The following is a 25,470-nucleotide window of genomic DNA, read 5'->3' as shown; positions in this document are numbered from 1 at the left end:
ATTCCAACACTGTCTCTTCCGCGTGCTGTCTCTTCAGCAAAACCAAAGGACCCCATTGGAAATAAGTGCTTGCACTTTCACGGGTTATCCTTGGCTGCAAGTTCTACATACATAAATACAACACACGTTGAATTATTCCATAAACATTGTGCAACAGCAAATCATACATATGCAGATCATACTTATAATTCTGTAATGCATTTTATTTCTATTAAGTACAAGTTCAATTCAAACATTATCTCGTAAGGTTTGACATTTGTGAAAGACCGTGTCATCCTTCAAATCTGCTTTATCTTGCGCGATATCAGAAGGTTAAAACACTTTTAATATCATGATAGTTTCAAGAACATCAAGATAACTTAATATAAGATAAATATACATTTAAATTGAGTACATTTGAGGCGGTCAGATTGTCTAAAATAAACGAGAACTATCTTAACCTAAAATGATCACTATATGTAGAAATACTTTCGGGGTGGTTTTTAAAATGCATTGATTGTCTGCTTGTTATTCGGTTGACTTCACAAATGTAAAAATATAACACTTCACCTAAGAAAAAAAATATATGTTAAACATTAGCAGAAGGAAGGGATACATTAACTAATGGAAACAACAGGGAGACGTCAAATAGCCTAAAATTTAACTAAGATCCTGCTTTAGGCACGCGGGTTAATGCAAAACAAACACCAAACAAAACCCAATCACAATACCAGACCTTTAGCATACAATGTAACCAAAACCCTGATTACAGACACACGGATCATTTCCAAACAAACACTAAACAAAGCTCAACGTCACAAGACAACATTACTGACAAACTGACGAGAATATTATGAGCTGGTGAATCGCCTTTGCACTGCCAATGAAAACTCAAAAAGAACTCTTGGGGGTAAATAAAACATTCTCAAATCAGTAAAAGTAAAACAATGAGCTACGTTAATGTAAAGGCCGCATTGCATTGCTTCTAAGTAAATTTGTAAAACAAATTATTATCAGTTACTTCAAACATTCTCGTCTTTATGTTTGTCTTATTGTCGCGCTATTTTCGTCGCGATATGGCATAAATCAGCCACCTAACGAAATCGTTATCTCTTAAGCTTGCAATAATAACATTTAAAATACACGACCGAAGATAAATTCATTCAATCTTCAAGGTGTTTTAGGATCATTCGTTTATTTTTAACCATGTTTTTGGTCATATTTGTTGCCACTTTATGCGTTGGAGTGAGTGCAACAAGTAATTGTGATATTGAAAAAGACTGTGTTTCGTGCTCACGTAAAACAAGTTGGACGGGAAGTCGTTGTCGTGGGTGTCCGCTTGACAATGCATGCCACGCACACGCCTCTTTAGTTAATTTGTGCAGCGAGGATCAAAACATAATGTCGCCGAACAAATGCTATGCGAAAACACATGGAGTATATAATCCTAATTCAGCATTTGTAAATACTGTATTGTCCGCAGTGGCATACTCTGACGATCCACAAGAATGTATTGATGCAATCTATCCCGACAGCGGTTTTAGGTTGGTGGAGGCTGTTGCAATCCGCTGTGACGACCTTTCATTGTTTCATTACAAAGAGTGCTTCGCGTTCACGGCTGTTTCCGAAGAAATGAAAGTTATAAGTGTTTCTTTTCGTGGAACAACTCAACTTTTACAACTTTTAGATGAGTTCATTTCCGTTTTAATAACTCCCAAAGTTTCCTTTATCGGCGGAGGCAAAGTACAAAAGTATTTTTTGAATGCATACGAAAAACTTTACCCATGTGCAAAACAAAGCATACTGGAGCTGCTGGAAACATATCCTGAATATGATATTGTTGTAACTGGGCATTCTTTTGGTGGCGCTATAGCTTCTATAGCAGCTGCGTCTCTGGTCAACGAAAACATTGTAAGCTCGCAGAAAATGTCATTGTATACTTTTGGAATGCCTCGAGTTGGCGATAAGGAATACGCTCTCCAGCATGATATTTTGCTTCACACCAGCTGGCGTGTAGTCCACAGTCACGACCCTGTTGCACATCTACCTCCATGCAATCCGTTGTATGGGTGCGATTACCCCAATGGCCCTTTTCACCACAAGACAGAAGTATTTTATCCGTCGGATGGCATGTATATGAATAGCTATTACAGAGTCTGCGAGATCAATGAAGGCAAACAATGCAGCAGGGGCGGACGTTTCTTAGATATGAATGACCATAAAATATATTTTGGAATTCCAGTCGGTTCCTACTGCGATCAGAAAACAAGGAAAAGAAGATCAACTGAAACATCTGGTCATTCTCGTATGTGGTCGCTCTTGTCGGCAGACGAATGCAAACGGTTAAAGATAGCGAACTTATACAAGTCTGCAGATGCATCCCATTCTAAAACCACGTCTGACGCTGCATAATAATAATAATAATAATAATAATAATAATAATAATAATAATAATAATAATAAGAACTTTATTTAACGAAGGTTACATACTAAGTGTACAATCATTACAGACATACTACTTATTTCCAGCATGGCCTTCACACAAAAAGTATTACAAAAACACATGTACTAAGTTACATATTAAGCAACATACAAAACATACAATCACACTATCACTATCATACATTTCTTCGACAAACACAACTCAGTTTAATATGATGATTATAAATTACAATAATTTCATACTGTAAATAATGTAGATATATTCAGTAAAACCACATTCAATCAATATATTTATATATTTGGTAGTATCCATTACAAGTTGTTGCAAGAATGTCATATACGTACATTAACACAATTCATGTAAACAATGAACTATTTATTATAATGTGAATTAAATAAAGTGTCAAGATTTTTTGTTCATGTGATAAAATTATTTTGCCAATAAGTAGCCTTTTAATGCATGTTTAAAGGCTGGTAGCTTATCTTGACATTTAATGTATGTAGGAAGATTATTCCAAATTTTCATCCTTATCGAACAATGAAAACAAACATCTAACTTTCAGTTTTTGTTTCATCGTTGCAAATCTGAAACATTATTTTTTAGTGAATTACGACTGAAGCACTTACATATCAAATTATGTAAGATGTGTAATGTTGCGAACATTTAACGTGCCTTTAAAATGACGAACAGAAATATGTATTCAATAATATTCGTCGGCCTATCTATATTTTATTGTTTTATTATATTTTCATTTTTGTGTTTATTTCTGGATTGTACAGTGATTCATTCATGGTTAAATCATTTGAAGACAAATATTTAAAACTTGAATTTGCTGAGGCGAACTATTAGAAAAAGTTTTTTTAAATGACTGCATCGTACTTTTTAGAGTGAGAACTTTTGAATCAGCTTGATTTATGGCAGGATATGTCTGTATCAGGTCGATGAATACTTGAAATCAGCTTGATTTATGGCAGGATATGTCTGTATCCGGTCGATGAATACTTGAACTCAACTATCATTGTATTTGCTATTTTACTTAATTCTTCATTGTTTAAAAGATGATGCTTGCTATTATGAGACTTATATTTTTAATTATTCTATTAAAATAAATATTTGGACAAGTATGATGTTATGGCAATCTTACCTAGTTCAAACACCCAGGAAATCCGTGCTCCAGTGAACTCGAGTTCCACTGACCGTTCAAATGCAGTAATCCCATCATTTATCGGTAAAGCGATGCATGTGTGGTGTGTTGGAGGTGTTCTTACTTGTGTGCGTGGTGATTGTAAGTTTGGGTCTTTCGTGCAGTGTCGTTTTGGGCCTAATCTTGTCCCTCTAAACTGGATATACATTTGTGTGTTTCACTACTAAGCTTGTCTCTGTAGTTTTCATTGTATAATTGTAGTAATTAATGCGTTAACAGAATATATGAGATAATAGAATGATGGCGCCTGGTAACACGCAATGAAGGTCAAACATTCTTTCAATGATATGAGCCGATGTTTTTCATGGCAATCACATTTAACATGAATCTAAAAACTTTACCTTTCAAAAGATAACGATAGGATCGATATTTGCTAGCTGCGGTTAAGATTTTACAGCAAAATGTTTTAAACGACAGAGAGATACCAAACCCTGCTAATTTCAAAAAAATGGAATGTAATAAATTGATCACTTGGTCATTGTGTGGTTATATCATTTTATAGTTGCTATTTTTTTAAACAAATCTTTAACCTCTAAGAGTTTGTACTATAAGACTACTATATTCTTTTATAAGACTCCGGAAATGGGAATCTTAACAAGATGCAGTCAATATCACATGACATAATACGTTTATGTCTTACTAAATGATACTATGAATGGTATCATTTATATGATATGCATGTACTTTGTGCATATAAGCGTACACTTAAACTGCCGCCTCCATAAACAATATCGGTGTCCGCAATTTGTCAATTGGATAACACAGCATTAATTTTGTAAACTAATTTTATAGTTGTTAATGATCGTGATACCTACCTCAACAACACAAATGTTGACTTAAACCGTCCATGGTTACAGTTTGCAAAAAGAAACAATCGCCAGAAAGCTGGACAATGCTTTTTGATCATGTCAATTATATGGGAACCTATAATTATTCCATTCAAATTATAAATACAAACAAAATGGAAACAAAATGTTATAAAGTCTTATTAGGCGTCTTATTAGGCTATTTTGTAATGCTCGTAAAACTTTTAAAAGATTTATGAAAGGGTGTTTGCATTACGCTTGATGAAGATTAAATGTTTAAAATAGCATACAACTCTTTGAAAATTTGTTTGTTGGTCCTTAAACCATTTTTTTAAATAACAGCAATTCAATCGAACTTGACATGACAGTACTTACCTCATGATACGTTCATGATATAAATGCGTGTAATTCAGAATGACAATTGAATGTGACAATAAACAAGAGCTTTTACAGGAACATTACACATCACACAGTTTGGCCCTGCCGGAAAATAGCTAATTGACCTCTAAGTGTGGCCTTGACCTAAGAGGCGAAATTATATGACCGACACACATTCCCATTATGATGTTCATGTTTTATCGAAATTCGAACACACAGGATACAGTTGCAACACTGTTGTAAAGGACGGACGGAATGTTTGACTTATATATGCCTTATTTCGGGGGAAGAAAAACGCGTTTTCGTAGCTCCACAACCAAATGTATCTTATCCGGCACCCTTTATTTTTCTAAATCCAATAACACGTAATCATAACCAAATTATTGCTATCGGCTAAGATATTTAAATAGTTTACATAGCAGTTATAGTCGGTCATCGAATTATGAGAAACAGAAAATGATTTTATAGCAAATGGGACGTTAGCGGGAGATATAACGAAATTGTTTTCTGTAAATGAAATTTAATGGCGGGCCAAAGTTTTGACGGAGTTAAGTGTTCCTTTTTAGAGGGATATATTACGCCAAAAACTGATAATTTCAAAAAGGAACTATAATCCCTATTTCTGCTTCCATCAAAGTAATTTAGGACTTTAGTCTTTGAGTGCTCGGTCCAGTATTTCGTCGTTCTCGACTGCGTTCGGCAGTGTAACCTTCATGTTAGAGTTCTCGCCCATGATTCTACAGACGGTTTCCTTAGCCTTAGTGTTACCAGCCCAGCTCCGTCGAGCAACCTGAAAGCAAAGCGAAAGTCCTTTGAATTTTGTTACGTCTTATAAATATTAAGCTTTTTTAATACCTATAAGCATTTTTTTAATAATGAACGGTCAATTAAACGCATAAAATATCCTCATTGTTTTCATTTTTTCTTCTCAAAGTTGCCTTGCCGATTTAAACAATTCATAGCATCATAATTGCATTTATAATATCACTTAATACGCAAATAACAGCAATCAAAATGAGGTAGTGTTTGCCGATTGAAATGCCTTATGCAGTGTTACGCCTCCAGCAGACATAGAAAATAAATACTATATACATCGCAAAACGGCATGTCTTCCTGCAGATTTATACCATGATACAATAAAACGCAGAAAAACATGAAAAACACAGTAAAAAGTACCAGAAGTTCTTGAGTTACAACATGAAATAACAAAATTGAGATCAAGAACAAATCAAACTTTTTTAAAAGATGAAACGTATCGCTTACACCATTAGAAACATCCCATGATAGCATACGACGGGCTCTAGTTTCTGCTTCCTGAAACATGCAAACACGTCATCAAACATCCGGATGGACTTAAAATGGGGTAAAAAAGTACCTTACTTAACATTTTTAGTAAGTGTTAGAAAACTAAATCTGAGGGACGCATTTTTTCGTTATTTGAATATGACTGAAATGCGTATTTCTTAAAACATCAATATATTGTAGTTTATCAACATAAAATTACGGATTCGTAGCCGTTTAGTTAGTGTCTATATGGCTTCATGGGATCAACCATTAGGGACCGCGGCCGCGTGCGTCATTTGGCCGCTTAATGCATGTACTTTATAAAGTAAAAATGTACAGGAGAAATTTGGAGTGGCCGGATAAAAAAGGTGGCCTTTTTAAAACAGGTGGCCTCACGATCAGGTTTGACTTTATCTTTCAATCCAGAGCTATACGTACATTGGTTCCATCCAGCACTAGCCCAAAGCCGCCATTGATCACCTCGCCCCTGCAAAATTAGATATCTGTATTTCATAAACTGTAAATTGTTGATATAAAACATGCCAAAATGTTGAAACAGATTCCTTGCCAGATAACAATTAATGCCGACATCAGAATGAAGGCAATGTATACATATACATAAAATGCAATCGAAACTACTGGAAAATGTTTAGGACTAAAAAACCACTGTGAACACGTATATTTGAAAATTAAATCTTCTAATATTTTGTGTTCGCATGCAGTATGAACCTTCGGGCATCCAAGAAGAGCGCTAGCGCTTCTCTGAAAAATTGCATGATCACGTCCGAGCGTTCATACTGCATTAACATACGGCCTAAAATGGTTAGTCTAAATGTATGTTATAAAGGTTGTAATCATAATGTGCCATCGACATATGGCGTTTGAGAAAAAGGAACGGCAGATATTTGTATCGCTGTTTTCCATTTAGTAAATGAAATGTATCAGAGTACAAAAGTGCTGCAAACAATCTCGCCATAATGCAACATATGATTCAGTTGTTTTTTTATCAATGGAACAGTCTAAGGCAATGTAAATACATAGTATCATAACGTGAAAATCCTTACCATCCGACGCCACCGCCGTTATGAAGCGCTACCCACGTTGCACCTCGGAACGAATCGCCGATAGCGTTTTGTACGGCCATGTCTGTGAAGAAACGCTTGTTATTTTAGCACACTGTCGTGAATATCATAAATCGACGGCCAGAACTCTATTTTTTTCATTTTTTTCAATTGAAACGATTTTTTTTTAGAAAATCTAATATTGGAAATATATTTGTAGAAACATTCCTTCTTCCGTGAGGGAAAATAGCGGGAAAAACATGAACAAAACCTGTGATAATAGAAAGAATTTGATCATTACAAAGTATATCTTGTTCATTAATGAATTTCATTTCATACTTTTTTAAAATGTTAAAATGTACATGTATGGATAACTTGTCGTATTATATCTTACATTACAATTAAATCTGTGATATGATTTATGTTATGCTATATACATATGCAGCGGCGACATGGTGCAATTTTCTCCATTTCTTTGTAATTCTTCATTCGTACACTCGTTCGCTTGTTTGTTTGTTCAGTGTTTTTCAAAACGTCACTAACGGCAAAGTATTTTTTAATAATATTGTTATTTTATTATAATGTTGTTTTATGTTTAATTTTAAATAAAGAATGTCAAATTAAAGGATCGAGCTGCGTACAATAGCTTCTTGTCGAAAACTGCGTTACAAATATAGCTGTACTGTGCATTTTGTAAGCCATGTCGTGAAAGCGAAATTCGTACAAGGCATTTTGTAAGAAATACGAAAACAGCGGAATTGTTACTGTGCATTTTGAAAGAGAAAACGGAGTCCGTACAATCCATTTTATAAGACACGCGATGAAAGCGGAATTTGTACTCTTCATTTCGACGATGGCGCGGACTTTGTACTCTTCATTTCGACGATGGCAATAATTGAGCCGTCATTGATACCAAATAGAAATCGAGTATCACTATAGTCTTTAACAAATAAACATACACAAAATGCAAATCCCTTGTTAACTTTCGACGAGAATTGTAACAAAACATCTAAAACGGTAACAAGAAATCATACAAACCAGCGCACAAGGCTGATCCGTCGTAAATATCTGACGTTTCTCTGTATGGGCTGTCCGTTCCGCTAACGTCATGGTGGTCTCGACTTATTACAACGGGACCCTGTGTACAACCAAAACAATCTTTTAATCAAAGCGCCGAAAATCAAGAAATATTATACCTCACATAAATTTGTCCCTTCTTTGTATATATAAACTCGATCGGTCCGTAGATCACTGTATTTTGATGAAAATCCAGTTTAATGACGTCAGCGGTCCATATTATATTTTTGGCCGGTCCGGACCTCGCCAAAAAGTAATATGGACCGCTGACGTCATACAATTGGTAAGTGCGGCTTGCTATTTTCACAACGACGAAAACATGTCGCAAGTAAACATTATTAGCTTTGTTCAATAAAACACATTTAAATCGCTTTAAAAATATTGAAATATAATGAAAAGTGTTCGGCTAACGCCTCGGTCCATATACACTTTCGGTGGCTGACTGGCCGGTCCTTATAATGTCATATGACCCTCAGTGGTGTGTTATATTTCTTAAATATACATTATCGTTCAACAAATGGGATGATGCTATGATTTAGATTTATCATTATCAAACCTCTGATGAATGCAAATGAATATATACTGCCGGATGTAATTTTAAACTGCAATATTTTACGAATTAAGCTCTACATACAATAAATTATTTTATTATGTTTGTTTTATATACTACATATCCAATGAAATTTATATCGCAATAAGTTTCAATATTATTATTTTTTAAATATCATGGACATGGCCAAGGCATATGATCATTTTGAAACAGAATAAGTTTTAACTTGTTATGACATTAATAATCTTCAAATTTCTAATTGCTACAGTACTCCCTTATGGTAATGTCTCCAATAATCCATAGAAAAAATTATCATCTTTAGTTTAAAGTTTATACTAATTTCTCGAATGTGATGAAAGCTGATAGCTTGAAGGGACTAGACACCAGCTGATACAATTGCAAGAAAAAAGAAAAAAAAAGTAAAAAACTAACATAATATTGGTATTGTTGCGTACCAAGCATTGAATATTACTTACTCATGTATCACATCGCTTTCGACACATGAATCATTCGCTGTTTTTTGTGTATTTTTTCCAAAACGAAATTAACTGGGTGTGTCTACCACGTTAATACGTGTACAAGTAAATTTAAAAAAGCGTCGGTATATGTATATGAACTAACCACGTGACTTTCACATGCTGAATATACTCACTATAAACTAAGAAACCATTATGCGCAAATTTTAAACAAGTAAACTCAGCTGAGATAGCGACAAATATTCTTTTAATCATGTCAAGTGATGTATTATCGGTCTCATACTAGCGCGTATTGACAATATTAAACCTTTTTTGAGGAAATACGTTTTTTGCTGATTTTGGGACTATCTGGTGTCTAATTCCTTTAAAAAATCACATCCGTTTCCTGGGTAGCCCAAGAGCTTAAGAAATAAATATAAATTAAACTTACTACAAGTACCCTTGACATCGTACGAACATTTAATGTAATAAATTAGTATCATTTACTCTCAGCTTTCCTTCGGCAACCGCTTTGTTGAAGGCCACAGCGATAGCTACCCTGCCGTTGTCATCTGCATATAGAATTCTCGCCTGAGACCCAACGACCTACAGCAAAATATGAGAGTCTGTCAAACGGAGCACTTTTGTTTATCATAATTTAACATACAAAATTCCCGCCGACGAGAGCCAACGCCCTGTAGCGAAATATGAAATGATGTATACGGGGTACTTATAGTTTCAACTTGTATTTAACATGACTTAACTGTAATTGGTACAGGATCCTCACCTATTCCACCTCAGACATATTGAAAGCTATTTTGGCCCATTTTTGGAAATCACTTTTGTAAAACTTAATGTTAGCGGAAGAGAGTGTTAAAGAGTCGTTTTAGTATTTGTTTTTTAATTTTAGTATAATTATTAATACCCTCCGCAGAAAAACATTGCAACTATTGAAACATGTTAGTAAATAGTTGTGGGACATTTCCGGCAACAACGCCGTTATGGACTGCCACTCATTCTGCAACTGGAAAGAGTCGCCAATACCGATACAAATTGTTGACTTATTCTAAACAGGTAAAATATGTTTGTTTATTAAAAGTCAGTTTTGTCAAATGGTCTGTTAAAGACGGGGGGCATAGTATTAGCTTATATACTTCCTTCTCACTTCTGTCGATTTTTATTTTGTTTTGTGTATATATCAATTGTTTACCTTTTATGTATTATAATCTCAGAAAAATCGTAATTAATGATTATGCTTTAAAAACAAATAAGATATACCACAATAAATACGATTCTTTTCATTTACCGAAAACAATGAATACATCGAACACACTGGTTCTTATGAAGAATACCGTGTTTAATTTAATAGAAAAGTGCAGAAAAAAACGTTGTTTTTACCTTATGCGGCGATAGTTGATCACAGTAAACTTTTTAGGACCCGCCAGTCATTTAATATTTGTGAGTTTTCAGCTATTGTAACATGGTTGCAATCTTACTATCAGTAATAAATATTTGTCCATAAATGCATTATTTAGTAAGTAGTTGAAGGTTTATCACTCAACACTTATGTTTGTTATACATGTGTATGTATTGAGTGTCTCTTTAACTTTGTATATCCTTAAAAGGCCCTTTTGAAATAAATATAGATTACCAAGTGCTATTCTGGTAACAAAATAATAGGTTTGTCTTACCATTTTATTTTTGGAAGCCTCTTTGATCCACCTGATGTTGTCATTGTACTGCTGTTTAACATTCTCTTTCACTGAAATATGAAGTTATTATTCAAATGACGGCAATACAAACCAGTAATTAGTGTAAAAATCTAACCTCACCCTTTATTTAAACCTTGGGACAAAACTTAAGTTTAACCCCCGTGAATTCGTGGTTTCCTGAACGTCTCAAAGCAGTTACCCCATTAAGAATTAAAAAAGATGTTACATGTAAAAAATACGCAGCTGTGCCTGTGGCATGGTTTTCTTGTTTTATGACGTAGTTTGTCTCTCGTTTAGTGGTTGTAACTAATGCATCTGTGATAAATGTTGTGACCAATGGCCATGCCAACTTGTTTAAGCGCCCAATAGACTCGGTTCCCAGTGGACTCGTGTTTCACTGACTGTTCCAATGCGATAATCCCATAATTTACAAGTAAATATTTTTATGAATGTGTGGTCTTTTGTGGAGCTATCATTTGTGAACGTGGTGTTTATAGTTCATTGTCGTTTTGATCATTGACTTGTAGGGTTTGTTTTTTAAGTTTTTCGACAAAATAACTTGTCCCTGCAGTTTGCATTGCATTATTGAATTTGTTTCAATGTGAAGTAATAATTATGGTATATGTAGTAAATAGCCAAAGGCGAATCAAATGGTATACTTTAAAGCATATCAAAGATGCAAAAAGGCAAAACAAATATCTGTTTAAATAAAAAAGGAAATATATATTTCAAAAGCAACGAAATTGAAACGCAAAGCAGAGATCTGTTTTTAAAGCAAAGCAGAGATCTGTTTTTAAAGCAAAGCAGAGGTGTGTTTTATCTGTTTTAAAGAAGAAAAGCAACGATCTGTTTTAAAAACGAAAAAAGGTACGTTTTAAAAGGGAAAGCAAAGATGTCTTTAAGAAGTTAAGCAGCAATAAGTTTTAAAAGGCAAAATGAAGGGCTCTAACTAAAAGTAAAGCAAACTACCTCCTTCATTTATGATGTCTTCCAACACGGTCGTGGCAATATCATCGGTACTGTCCAGATCGGTGGGGTCGGCACTGGTACAAACCCACCTGAAAAAGTAAGGCATATTCACACGTGATCTACAGTCAAACCCTTGTTGGCTCGAACTCAGGGACCGGCCAAACTTCTTCGAGCCTGTGGAAATTGGAGCCAAGAGTGAATGCTAACATCCAGTAAAAAGAAATCGGTCCTTTACATCCAGTTCATGCCAACTAGAACGTCGAGCCAAGCAAGTTCGAACCAACGGAGTGTGACTATATATTGGTAAACAATTTAGTAATGGAGAAGAATTGAAAGATAATGGTAAATAAATTTTACCTGTTGCCCTGATGTTTTTGGTGCTGGTTTTTGGAAGAAGAAAACAACAATTCAATGTTGTTTTGTTGAAACAAGTACCGAGTTCTAAAGCAATCAAACTCGAGTGCAGTAGTCTATAGGTCGTAAAATATTAACGCATGTTCATGTTTAACTCATATGACTTCAAAAAAGTACACGATTAAGGTCCAGATTAAAACTTATTAACCTTGATAATTGTGTTTAATTATTAGCTACGTAGCCACACTCTCCTCAGTTAAAAAGCGCCAAAATATAGATAATATGTTTAATTGTACCTAAATCATATTCCTTTTAAGTTTTGATCATTAAAGTCAAATGAATTCAACATGATTCATGCACTCGAATTTGAATTCGATTGTGCGCCTTTAAAGCCTTAGAACTAAGAGTGCTTTACTTGCCTGAACGGCCCGAAGCCTAACGAGAAGATATCTCCCATGATGTCCTGTACGTAACTAGGGTAACGGAAGAAAGTACCGTTGAGAGTGGTTCTCTGACCTACGTCAGCTCCTGTAGATAAATGTCAATTATTGATTTTTGGTAAAATTTGGCGGCCATCTTAGACGCCATCTTGAATAACTTAATTTCTCCAAGGGTGGCGCGAGACTATCAAACGGATTCCTTGACTAGAGGGTCTAAGATACTAAGAAACCCCAAGAAAGTTCTATACAATCCGATGCAAGGCTCAGGACTTTCTTTGCCGAATTATTTATATAAATTAAAGGGACATAGTTTAATGCAAAAACAACGTGTTGATATAAGTTTCCAATTTGTTTGTCTTTAGTGAAATGTCTTGCAATATCGGACATTAGCGCAATACCTGCATTTATCACAATCCGATAGTTCTTGCGTCAATTAAGGAATGCATTGCGGGGTTGATGTCATTATCGGGGTATGAATGCAATTGGGTTGGTCAATGTGTGTGGAGTCCGACGGACTCCACGCGTACTTTGACCAACCCAATTGCGTTCATATCCCCGATAATGACATCAACCCCGCAATTCATTCCTTATATTTACACCAACAGTCCATTATTTTATTCAAGAAACGTTAAAAAAATACTTCATTTATTTAAGAAAACTTTTCAGTAATCCGTTTTTACCCATTCTGTAAATAGAAAGACCCGACTATAACCGGAAACATTTTTTCCAAATGACGTCACAATAACGCGGGAAAAGATCAACCACTTGAAATCACTTTAAAACGTAAAATTGAAACACTTCTGGTACCAATATATTTAAAATATAATAAACTAACACTTTTAAAAATGTTGATCTATATTTTACGGGACCTGCAGACACAATACAACCATTAACAAGATCAATCGCTTTCAGGTATAGTTGTTATGCAATGAATTACGATCCGAACATATCCGAAGATGTTGCGTTCATCGATTGATGAACGCAATTGCCGAAAGGCAGTTCATTTAAGGAATGGAAGTTGATGTGTAAATATTGTAGTATGAAAAAAATGTAGCGCGTTTATGATTCTAATCCAAATTAAATTGACTAAAGAACATAGGTTGATAAAAGCAACTACAATATACATTGCACTCTTGGTTTAACTAGCTATCAACTTTGAAAAAAAAACACATTCAGACCTGCCCTTCCAGCCTCCAGGAGAAAGGCGTTGCCATAGTCCCAGAAGTACATGCCTTTGTCGGCCAGCCGATTCACTGCCGCTATGTGTCGCCTCAGACTGAAAAACGAAACAAATTATTTTAATTTGACGGTTCGTTTTGTAGGCAAAGTCTTAAGTTGGCGCTTGTAAATTAAGTTATAATTTGTAACAAAGATAACTAGAATTCTTTGATGAGGGGAAGTAAGGCATCATTTATGACGGTGCATTTTGTCGTCGAAGTCTAAAAATGGCGATTTTTATTTTAGTTATTATTTGTTATAAAAAAACTAGTATTTTTGGTGAGCGGAGAGAAAAACATCCTGAAGAGAAGTGTGTTAAAATGGGTAAATAAATTGTACACAAGGATTATATAGGACGATTAATTTGTATTTCTTTAAAATAAATGTTTACCTTTCTTGTACCAGATTCTTGAATTTCACCGGGTTTTCATGCATCATGTCATTGGCCTCTTCGAAAGTGAGCTGGAAATTTAATATGTACTGCCGTTAATACTTGTTTCTTATTAACACAATGGATAGTACAGGGACACAGGGCAAAATTAGGGGTTACATAATACTAAAATGTAAACTGCAGGGACACGCCCCGGAGACAGAATAAGGGGTTACATAATACTACAATTGAAACTACAGGGACACGCTTCGGAGACAGAATAAGGGGTTACATAATACTAAAATGTAAACTACAGGGACACGCCCCGGAGACAGAATAAGGGGTTACATAATACTACAATTGAAACTACAGGGACACGCTTCGGAGACAAAATAAGGGGTAACATAATTCTAAAATGTAAACTACAGGGACACGCTTCGGAGACAAAATAAGGGGTTACATAATACTAAAATGTAAACTACAGGGACACGCCCCGGAGACAGAATAAGGGGTTACATAATACTACAATTGAAACTACAGGGACACGCTTCGGAGACAAAATAAGGGGTTACATAATTCTAAAATGTATACTACTGGGACACGCCTCGGAGACAGAATAAGGGGTTACATAATACTACAATTGGAACTACAGGGACACGCTTCGGAGACAAAATAAGGGGTTACATAATTCTAAAATGTATACTACTGGGACACGCCTCGGAGACAGAATAAGGGGTTACATAATACTACAATTGGAACTACAGGGACACGCTTCGGAGACAAAATAAGGGGTTACATAATACTAAAATGTATACTACTGGGACACGCCTCGGAGACAGAATAAGGGGTTACATAATACTACAATTGAAACTAAAAGGACAAGCCCGGTTGGCAAAATGTTGGGTTCCACAATACTAAAATAGAAACTACAGGGACACGCCCGTTAGGCAAAATTTGGGGTTACACAATACTAAAATAGAAACTACAGGGACACGTCCAGGAGGCAAAATTTGGGATTACATAATACTAAAACAGAAACTACAGGGGCACATCCAGGAGGCAAAATTAGGGATACAATTATAATTCAATGGAAAGTATAGGGACACGTTCAGAAGGAAAATATTGAACGATGACACTATTATGAGACTGAAGTAAACATACAATTGGCAGAAATCTAATAAACAAGCCACAACCATAAGCTGAAGTTAGTAGCAAATAATAAACTTAGGTCAGGCCTGGTTTTATGGCGCTGTACAATTTTGCAAAACAATAGCAAACAAGACGCATGCATACAGGTCATCGCTTTCACATCAAACTTGAGTTCATGCAAACATAAGTCAAAATAGATTACCAATGGTAAACAAAGAAAGCGTCATTGTAAAATATTGACGGCATCTGTAAGCCATTACTTAGACTACGCGCATATCTTACGGTCCCTTGCACCAAGCCAAAGGTGTCTGTGTATTGCACGTTTTAATTGGTCAGTTTGTTACGAGACTGTTTTGATAGATCAGAAATGCGGTCTTTTATAGTACTAATACGCAGATCGAGAACCCCGTCTACTGCCTTTTAGCCATAATAAATAACATCATGTGAGACGTGTACCTGAACTGGGTAATAGCCTCCAAGGTAAGGGTTATGACAGGAGGTTTGGTCCGAGCCGAGGTCAGCAAGTAGGTCACCGGTCCTGTCAAATTCATCCGCCAAACGCTCCCTGAAGTGAACATGTTCTACAAATTGGCTTTTTGATCCTTGCGCCATTGAAAAAGATCTATGTAGGTTTTTGGCTTCAGGGCTTGTGTGGTATGTCTTTGGTGTTTTCTATGTGGTGTTTTGTACGTGGTTTATATGTGGTGTTTTGTATGTGGTATGTCTGTGGTGTTTTGTATGTGGTATGTCTGTGGTGTTTTGTATGTGGTATATATATGGTGTTTTGTATGTGGTATTTTTGTGGTGTTTTGTATGTGGTATATCTGTGGTGTTTTGTATGTGGTATGCCTGTGGTGTTTTGTATGTGGTATATCTGTGGTGTTTTGTATGTGGTATATCTGTGGTGTTTTGTATGTGGTATATCTGTGGTGTTTTGTATGTGGTATGCCTGTGGTGTGTTGTATGTGCTATCTGTGGTGTTTTGTATGTGGTATATCTGTGGTGTTTTGTTTTGTACGTGGTATATATGTGGTGTTTTGTACGTGGTTTATCTGTGGTGTTTTGTTTGTGGTGTTTTGTATGTGGTATGCCTGTGGTGTGTTGTATGTGCTATCTGTGGTGTTTTGTATGTGGTATATCTGTGGTGTTTTGTATGTGGTATATCTGTGGTGTTTTTAATGTGGCATTTCTGTGTTGTTTTGTATGTAGTATTTCTGTGGTGTTTATGTGGCATTTATGTTTTGTTTTGTGTTGTATGTTGTATGTCTGTTGTGGTTCATATGTGGATTTTTATGTTGATTATTATGTGGTATACGTGCGTTTGTCTAGTACAGTCTGTATTTCTCGTTTTGTCTCTTTTTGGCTTTGATGTTACCCTTTTTAGACAGGATCATCGTAAAGTAAAAAAATAAGAATCCCTTTTATCAAAAAAACAACTTGCTTTAAGAACTCACCAAAGAGACACGACGTTTCCATGGTAACCAATACTTGTTGCTCTTCGCTCCTTCTTGGCTCTCCGGATCATTGAGACGCACACATCAAGGTCGTCCGTGACCTCGACCAGCCACCCCTGGTTGTGACGTTTGTAAAGCGCGTCACCAGACACCTGCGTAAATCATATAGATACATGTATGTTACAAAAAGTGTAGGCAGCCAATTCTTTAACACTTGAAAAGTTGTCCAAAGGTTATATTTTGTTTAGTATGCCAATTTAACATGACGGTGAAACAGTGAAATATCAGTTTTGTTGCACTGATAAATCTCTATAAACCACCGACAAGCATACAATAAATAAAAACAAGCTTTAAAAAACGTACCCTACGAGTTTTAGGACAAGTTATTTAATATCCATTTAATGTGTCAAAAGGTTTGTAATAACGGTATAAGACAAACATGTAAATGATTTTGTATATTGATGTTTCTTTTTTCTTTAATCAGTTTATACAATTGTTTGTTCATAAAGATTGGTTTTTATCAAACATATAGTTTTATTTTACAATAATAGTGTTGGCTAGTCCTTTTTGATCACGTGACCTTCCATGGTACAAATTTGAAACGTAATCAATAATGAGCCGCGTTTCCACGCGGCGTCAATGACAGAGAGGAAGTGACGTCAACGCCATACACTGTTTAATGACTGTTTTGTGTGTGTGTTTCTAGTTATGTAGTATTTCAGTGACAAAATAAAATAAAACATGTTAGAACTGACAAAAAAAACTATAAAAAATACTCCGGAAGAAGATATTCTTAATATAAAAAATATCGGTGTATAATTATCTTTGAAGTGATAGCGTCAAAACAATGTCACCTCTGCAATAACGCCGACGCAGCCGCATATGACAGCCGCCTTTGCCTGGGCTCCACTCATCCCGCCAAGACCGGATGTGACGAAAATCTTGGAAATAAATAAGCGATGAAAATATTGTTTGCGATTATACATAGCCTCATAAGACAGGAATTTGTATTGGCCTGCTTATTCTCCTATTGTCACACCATGGGACCGTTTTTAATAACCAACATAGATTTAATTAATTTAAATTAAGAACTTTTTTTCCAGATTTAAGAAACTGCGTGTGTTTTCTTATTTAATTGATTATACAATTCATTAGCCAATAAGCTGAAGGCAGAATGGAATCACTGAGGCGTGTCTAAGGATGCGTATAAGAATAATACAGATAACTGACCCAGCTGACTAATAAAAAGTTAATGAAAATGGACGTATATCGTCTTTGTCAACATGTAGATCTATAAAAAAAACAAGGACCTTTTAGTTATGGGTATTTCTGTATTTAAACATTATTTCTATGCTATAAATCATGGTCTACAAACGTTCATATTCGTTGACAATGTGTTCGAATGAAGCTGACATCTTCACAACAAATGCTTTGCCACCATTTATATTTGTCAGCTGCATCATTTGTCTCCATTGTTTTTGATCCGCAAATTGTGGGGAAAAACGATTTTAGAAATATTTCAGTGTCAGCACGTTGTTTTTAATAACCCGACCAAGTGTAGTAAATGTATACCTTTCCAGACAAATCACTCGTGCCGAGCTGATTCCGTGCCGCGTTTAGTACCGTCAACTGCAAAACAAAAGAAATTGCATTCATTAAAGCTGCACTCTCACAGATTGATTGTTTGACATTTTTTTAATTATTTTTTTGTCTTCTAATGAGCATATTTGTTTATAAATATCTGGAAACCAATGACATAAGACTGCCGACAAAAGACCAGATCGCAGTTTTCATATCTTATTTGAAAAAAAAAGATGTTTTGTGGCTAAAAGCGTTACTAACGCTTTAAGAAAAAATGAAATTTTCAGGAGTTTACCAAACCATTGAGGTCTGTTCTATAGTGAGATATCTTATATGCCTAAATTGAAGGCATTGATGCAAAACTCAGCTGGTTCAGAGACAACATTTAAAAAAAAAAGTCAATCTGTAAGAGTGCAGCTTTTAGATCATGTTGATAAAAATGAATGAAACTATTTCGGTAGCTCAAGACAATTCAGTGTCATATACTATCAGTTGAAATCTGAATGTAGGTAACGAACCGTCGTTCCGTGGACGATGCCTTGTGGTCCAATGTAACAGTAGCTCCCGGCAGTCATTTGACCATACCTACATTTGGGTGGAAGAATCATGAAAATAAATAAATAAATCACCGACTTGGTCCTTTTAATTCTAAATTTGGTTACTGGTACGGTATTATTAATGATAAAACGTCACCGGCATGTTTCTAAAAACAAATACGTACCCTCGTGCGCATACAAATAATACGATCGAAGGACTAGTGTTTTGCGGTTCTTACATGGGTCACCACGGGTCACAACCGATGTCAACAAAGAAGCGACGTTCATTTCTAAATATCTTTTTTGACAGAAAAGATATGAAAACATTTCTTAATCTATAAAATACTATGGTTTTTTCTGCTTCCACACGTGTGAAATAGTTTAGATTTGCTTGTATTTAATGCTGCAATCCTGGCCAAAATTTCAAATTGACGTACTTTTGTAGAACCATGCAACGCTGAAATTTTGACCAAGGACTGTATGTGAGAAACACTTTAAGTTGTACATGATTCATCGCCCTGGTTTTGTGTCGACCATATGTATTGAACTTCATATTTAAAAATGATCTCTTTCTATACATAAAAATGTCACCGGTTGATTTCATGTAAGACAACCGCAATTACTGGTAATAAAAAAATATGTCAATGTATTTTGTAACTGTCTTGAAGACGAATTTCACTTTTTAATTGAAAATTTTAATTGTATGCTGAAAAACGAAATATACATATTAATTTATAATACCGAATATGATTTAGTTTATTAAGTCGATGACCTCTGAAAAACACTGTTGTTAATAGAAGCTTGGAAGCTTGGTAATGTATGTGTATGGGGCGTTTGAATTACGAAAAGCATTTCATACAATATAAGAATTATGAGAAAAACATATCATCCTTTCGCTGTTCATCCTATCATGTCTTGTAATCTATGACTTATCTACGTATATATATATAACAATTTATCAATTTTAATCTGTATATTCATGGACATATGAAGTATTAAAATCAACTGAAAGAAAACTGTATAAAACCACAGTGGTTTGATGGGAACAAGCTCCTGCTTTGTTACAATATGACCTATACAACAAGTAGTGACATTTAACCTAAAATATTATTAATAAGTATTAATTTCATCAAATTTTTCAAAGATATTAAGGCATTTCGAGATTTTCTGAATTTGTTAAACTGCAGTCATTCATAGTTATTTTATTCTAAATCTGAATAAGTGACCCCTTTGAAAAATCTGAAGAAAAACAATGAAATATTTTAGATTTAATGTCACTAAATTGTGTACAGATCATATGATACCAAAGCAGGAGTTAATTCTTATCAATGCACAGTGTATAAAACTTACATCGACACGCCAAGAGCGAACATTTTCTCATACATCTCTCTCGATGAATAGTTTGGTATAACCTGAAATAAATAAAAAATAATATATAGTTGACAAGTTTCACACGAGTACAGTGATTTAATGGAATAACGTGTAGATGTGTATGATTTCTGTCTTCGGATTGATTGTTTTTTGTGTAACTATAATTGTTGTTATATCGGTATGTGGTTCATGGCATAGATTCATAGATAATGTCATCAAGTCAAATTCGAAAAAATAGCGATATATTGGCGATTTTAACTGGGGAACTTCTGGTTCATTAATAAAGGCTTTAATTTTATTTGTACATATTATATGCATTTTTTTATCATTAAAGTCAATTGAGTTAAACATAATAATGCATTAAAAAAAGTTTGCATCAATCTTTAGTGTGCGCCTTGAAAGCACATACTCTATTTTGACCCGTATTTTTGTTTATATTTACGAATAAAGAAATGAATTTACTCGTTTCATTTGGTCTTTTGGATACGTTTTGATTTATAGCGAAGCAAGTCGACAAAAAATAAGGACTTTGCTAAAAAGTATGTTCAAATAACCTACAGAACATAAACATACATATTCGAACGTAAGAATCTTTCGCTTCAATGTTTACAAAATCTCCCAAAAATTTAAATTGTGTTTATATGTTTCATAAAACATGGCACCCGCTTGCAGGCCGAAATTACCCAAGTTCGACCTCTACTGCCGGCGTAGCATTTTTATTTCTATTTTGTATTTTAATTTTACTGGGAGTTTGTTAGTGAAATGAATTTAACAATATATATGACGTTTTTATAAAAAATCAGATATGTTTTGTATTCGATAACATCATAATTGCATCTAATGTCCCTTTACAGCTGCATCGTTTTTACAACTATGTTTTGGTCATGGAATGAGCAAATTCTGCAAACCAGTGATATAAAAGACTGCTAACAATTGATCAGATCGCAGATTTTCAGATTTCCGTTCGAAAATTATTATTTTATGATCTAAAGCGTTACTTACAGTTTACGAAAATGCATAAAACATCAATTTTTGAACTCAATTATAAAAAAAATATGCGATCTAATTTTTTGTCTTTAGTCTTATATGACTGGTTTACATGCATGTTCGCATAAATTGGCTAGTTCCAAGACAAAACAAGTTTTATAAACGGTAAATCTGTGAGTGTGCAGCTTTAATGCATTTGAGAACATTAATAAAACGCGCAGCCATGTTCACACAGAGATAATAAGTTTGTCGCATGTGTAGAACCTAACCATAAAAAATATTTTATACAAATATATCACCATTCCGTTCGTAACGATGGCCCTGGGGGCCTCGGGGCTACTGGGGAAGAGCCCTGCCGGGTGGCCCGAATACAGGACCAGGGTCTGTTCGTCGCTCATCTCCGACAGATACTTCATCACCAGCAAGAACTGGAACAAAACAATGAAATGCTAACGTGGACACACTGGATAAATAAAAAATATACTGGATCACTATAAAGTGAAATGGAACAATAACGGCAACATAATATGTACTTAGAACTTAGAACTATTGTGAGGTTTTATTTTCATCATTAGCAACATCACCGCAACGACTATATAGACATCATAATCATCCCAATCACTACTACCACAACAACTATCGTATCAGTGTCTCAGCTCCTGGCAACTCTCAATACAACCCATCGCTCAGAACATAAGGGCAAACAATCAAATTCAAAACATAGCATCATTATGTCCAACTCCAACAACAACACGTACCTGTGCCCAGTTGGAGAAGACCTGACCATTTCTGCTGTATGTAACGAGCTGGTTGGGGAAACTGATAGACTCTCGGGTCCAAATTGTTCACGAGCACAATAATTAAAATCAAACATCAAAAACAACAACAACAACATCAGCAGTAACAACAGCAGAAGTTACAACAAAAACAACAACAACAACAGTAACAACAACAAACCCAACAACAATAGCGACAACAGAAGCAGCAACAGCAACATAAACAACAGCAACAACATAAATATGTACCTGTGCCCAATTGGAGAAGACCTGACCATTCCCGCCATATGTCACGAGCTCATGGGGAAACTGAGCGACTCTCGGATCCAGGTTGTTCATGATCATGTGCATCAGGGCGGCGGCCTGGCGACATCGCGCTGGGTAGTCTCCGATAGGGTACGCTCTGTCGAAAGAGAACATATGAATGAACTTGGCGGCCTTACGATTTTACACTCCGTTGCGATTCCTACGTTTGATTTCCATCCTTTCAATTGGAATCATATTTTCGATGAACGCAATATCTTCAGAATAGCTTCAAAACCAAAGACTGTTATTCGTCAAATAACATTGTAATTACGTTGAAAGAAATCTGCCGTCCATGAAACAAGCAGCGTCATTGACGCCGCCGCTATTTTTTTACTGAAACGTTCACTCTATAAATACGTGTATGTGTTTTTCCAATCATGTTTAACCTATTATTTCATGAGTATCAATTATTACATCTGTACATGCACGTCGATGGATGAATTACGTCTTAACTATGCCTCTTTCATTCACTTTTATACTGAATATACTTGCATTTTTAACATGTATGGCTAATAAAAAAGAAAAAGGTTGTTTAATAAAGATACAATGCATTATGTTTATACCACCAGACTAGAAATTATTGCATTAAAGATATTAACATTCCTAAATGTATTTTTTTCATTAACAGCTGCGTAGCCACAAAATCTCCAGTTAAAAAGCGCCAAAATATCGCTAATCATATGCGTTTTTGTTTTGATCATTAATGTCGAATGAGTTAATAATGCATTCTTTCAAAATTAAAGATTTTTTTCTTAGGCATCAACCAATAGAGTGCGCTTTTTAAACAAAAAATGGAACAGATTGTGTCCTACCTCATTTCTATGGTGGGGCGAAAGCGATACATGTAGATGTGGCCATAGTTCCGCAGTTCATCCGCAAACTCTTGGACAAGCGTCTCATGAACGGAAGGTGGAAAATAACGAAGAGCATTCCGCAGAGCGAGCTGTAGCATGGAAAAAATATCATGAAAATAGTAAAGATCGAAAAGTACAAGACAGATAATTGAAAAACGCTACGAGTACACATACCTGTGGGTGAAAATACGTAACTGTTCAAGTTGTAATTGAGTTTAAAAGTCGTTGACAAAGCTTGTATTCAACTTTGAACTTCTAGAGTCGCTTAATATTATATTTGCATAAAATACTTTTCTCGTGTTATCGTTCAAGTAATTCTTAACTTGTACAATGTACACATACATTGATGACGTAGTTCACAAAAAGTAGTCCGCATATACACGTACCCGTACAAGTAGTGTTTTGCAATCAATCTTATATTTATGAATGATTGGTGTAATGTCACAATTAATTTTAAAAAACACTAACGTGAGAGAATATGGATTTCAAGGCGGAAAGTGTGAGGTGTAGTGTATATGGCAGAAACCAGGTTAGTACCGAGCACCCTGCTCGAGGGTTGAGATGAACTCATACACGAGCGGCCATGGTTTATGCCTTTTTCCCACCTCAGTAAAACAAAGTTTAGAAAAACATGTATTTCAATTAAATTTTAAATACTGGTATTTTTTATCTTTGCCCCCTCGGGAAGATTTTAATTTTGGCCGCAACATGGAAGGATTTTTTAAACGACATAGTGTTTTATTGACTAACTTAATTTGCTGAACATTTAGTTATTTTTAAACCATGGTGTGACATAAGGTTCGTATTTAAGTTAAAGTATATGCATAACCATGAGCGCAATAAACAACATATGCTCATAAATGTTATAACATTCAGTCCGGTGAGTAATCTTTCTTTATTTGAAACAGCAGATGTCGTTTCACATGACTGTGTGGACGAATTAATTAACCTTAAATGAACCATAAATGAACCTATCTATGTCTAACGATAACAACGATCAAGTCGAATGCCTTCTACAAGCAACGTTTACATGCAGTAACAATTAAAGCTTCACTCTCACAGATAAACCATTTTTACAACTTTTTATATTTTTTTTTGTCTTGGAAAGAGCATTTTTTGCATAAATATCTGCAAACCAATGATATGAGATTGCTGACAAAAAATCAGATCGTAGATTTACATATTTCTGTTCGAAAATTCATGTTTTATGGCAATAAAAATGCATAAACATCAATTTTTGAACTTAAATATAAAAATCTAAGATCTAATTTTTTGTCAACAGCCTTATATAACTGGTTTCCATGGATTTTCGCAAAAGTTGGCTCGTTCCAAGACAAAATAGTTGTCAAAACGTTCAATCTGTGAGAGTGCAGCTTTAACAAGTCGGGATGTATCAGAGGTAGAGTGTCCGCCTCTCGACCAAGAGGTCCTGGGTACGATCGTGTGGCCTCTCATATGCATGGACACTCGTTACCCATAAAGCGGACTCGAGCGTGTTTTAGATATTGTTAGCTTTCTATACAAACAAGCTAAATAAACTTAAGATACTTAATAGTACATGCTTTCATAAAATGACGAGTGAAGCAAAATAATTATATAACTGCATATTGTCTTAGTTCGTATACTAGAATCTACATGAAATTGTAGAACGTATTTTTCTTATCTATTAAAAAAGTGTACAAGCAGATACTCGTTTAGAGTGCTACCATATGGATACACAAGAAGGTTCTTCAATAAGCCTTTGAGTTATCGCACGGGGTCCCATCATCTAAGGCTTTACTCGTAATACTAGTATATCGATAATTTTCGGTTATAGGCTAGGAGTAGTAGCTGTTATTAATATTATCATAATATTATTGTGTACAAGTTAATGAACTATACTCTTACCCTTTCCTCATCTCGTGTTAGCCCGGGGGTTCTCACTGGTGCGTGCGGGACGTTCTCCTCCCTTTCCCTCCTTGGCGGCAAAGGATTTGTCGGTATCCCTTCACATATCTCCTTCAAAGACGACATGTTTTATACTCAGATTTATTTTAGTTTAAACAAAAACTGCTTTTGTCTGCGTTTTTCTTTGTTTTAGCCCTTTTCACAAAAAGGTCCAACATCCAACGACTGAAATAACAATACTAAGGGTTGTATCTGACATTTCCTTACAC

The 25,470-nt window shown here is 35.2% G+C and overlaps 1 protein-coding gene across 1 annotated transcript; it reads right to left on the bottom strand.

Annotated features, from left to right (window-relative positions):
* Window positions 1–5,148: 5,148 nt before the first annotated feature.
* LOC128218072 (urocanate hydratase-like) lies at window positions 5,149–25,470 on the bottom strand. The gene is made up of 21 exons (XM_052925602.1): window positions 25,202–25,470; window positions 23,273–23,403; window positions 22,404–22,557; window positions 21,678–21,806; window positions 20,371–20,432; window positions 19,003–19,069; window positions 18,476–18,532; window positions 17,758–17,844; window positions 16,904–17,055; window positions 15,906–16,014; window positions 14,322–14,392; window positions 13,891–13,988; window positions 12,692–12,800; window positions 11,919–12,007; window positions 10,929–10,999; window positions 9,745–9,843; window positions 8,194–8,293; window positions 7,159–7,240; window positions 6,533–6,581; window positions 6,074–6,124; window positions 5,149–5,600 (listed from the first exon to the last, which is right to left on the bottom strand). Exons 1-21 carry the CDS (start codon window positions 25,325–25,327, stop codon window positions 5,460–5,462), a joined length of 2,034 nt encoding a protein of 677 aa, XP_052781562.1. The 5' UTR covers window positions 25,328–25,470; the 3' UTR covers window positions 5,149–5,459.

The sequence above is a fragment of the Mya arenaria genome, chromosome 14, assembly GCF_026914265.1.
Source record: "Mya arenaria isolate MELC-2E11 chromosome 14, ASM2691426v1".
Classification (NCBI taxonomy): domain Eukaryota; kingdom Metazoa; phylum Mollusca; class Bivalvia; order Myida; family Myidae; genus Mya; species Mya arenaria.
This window is presented reverse-complemented; position numbering and strand designations above follow the sequence as displayed.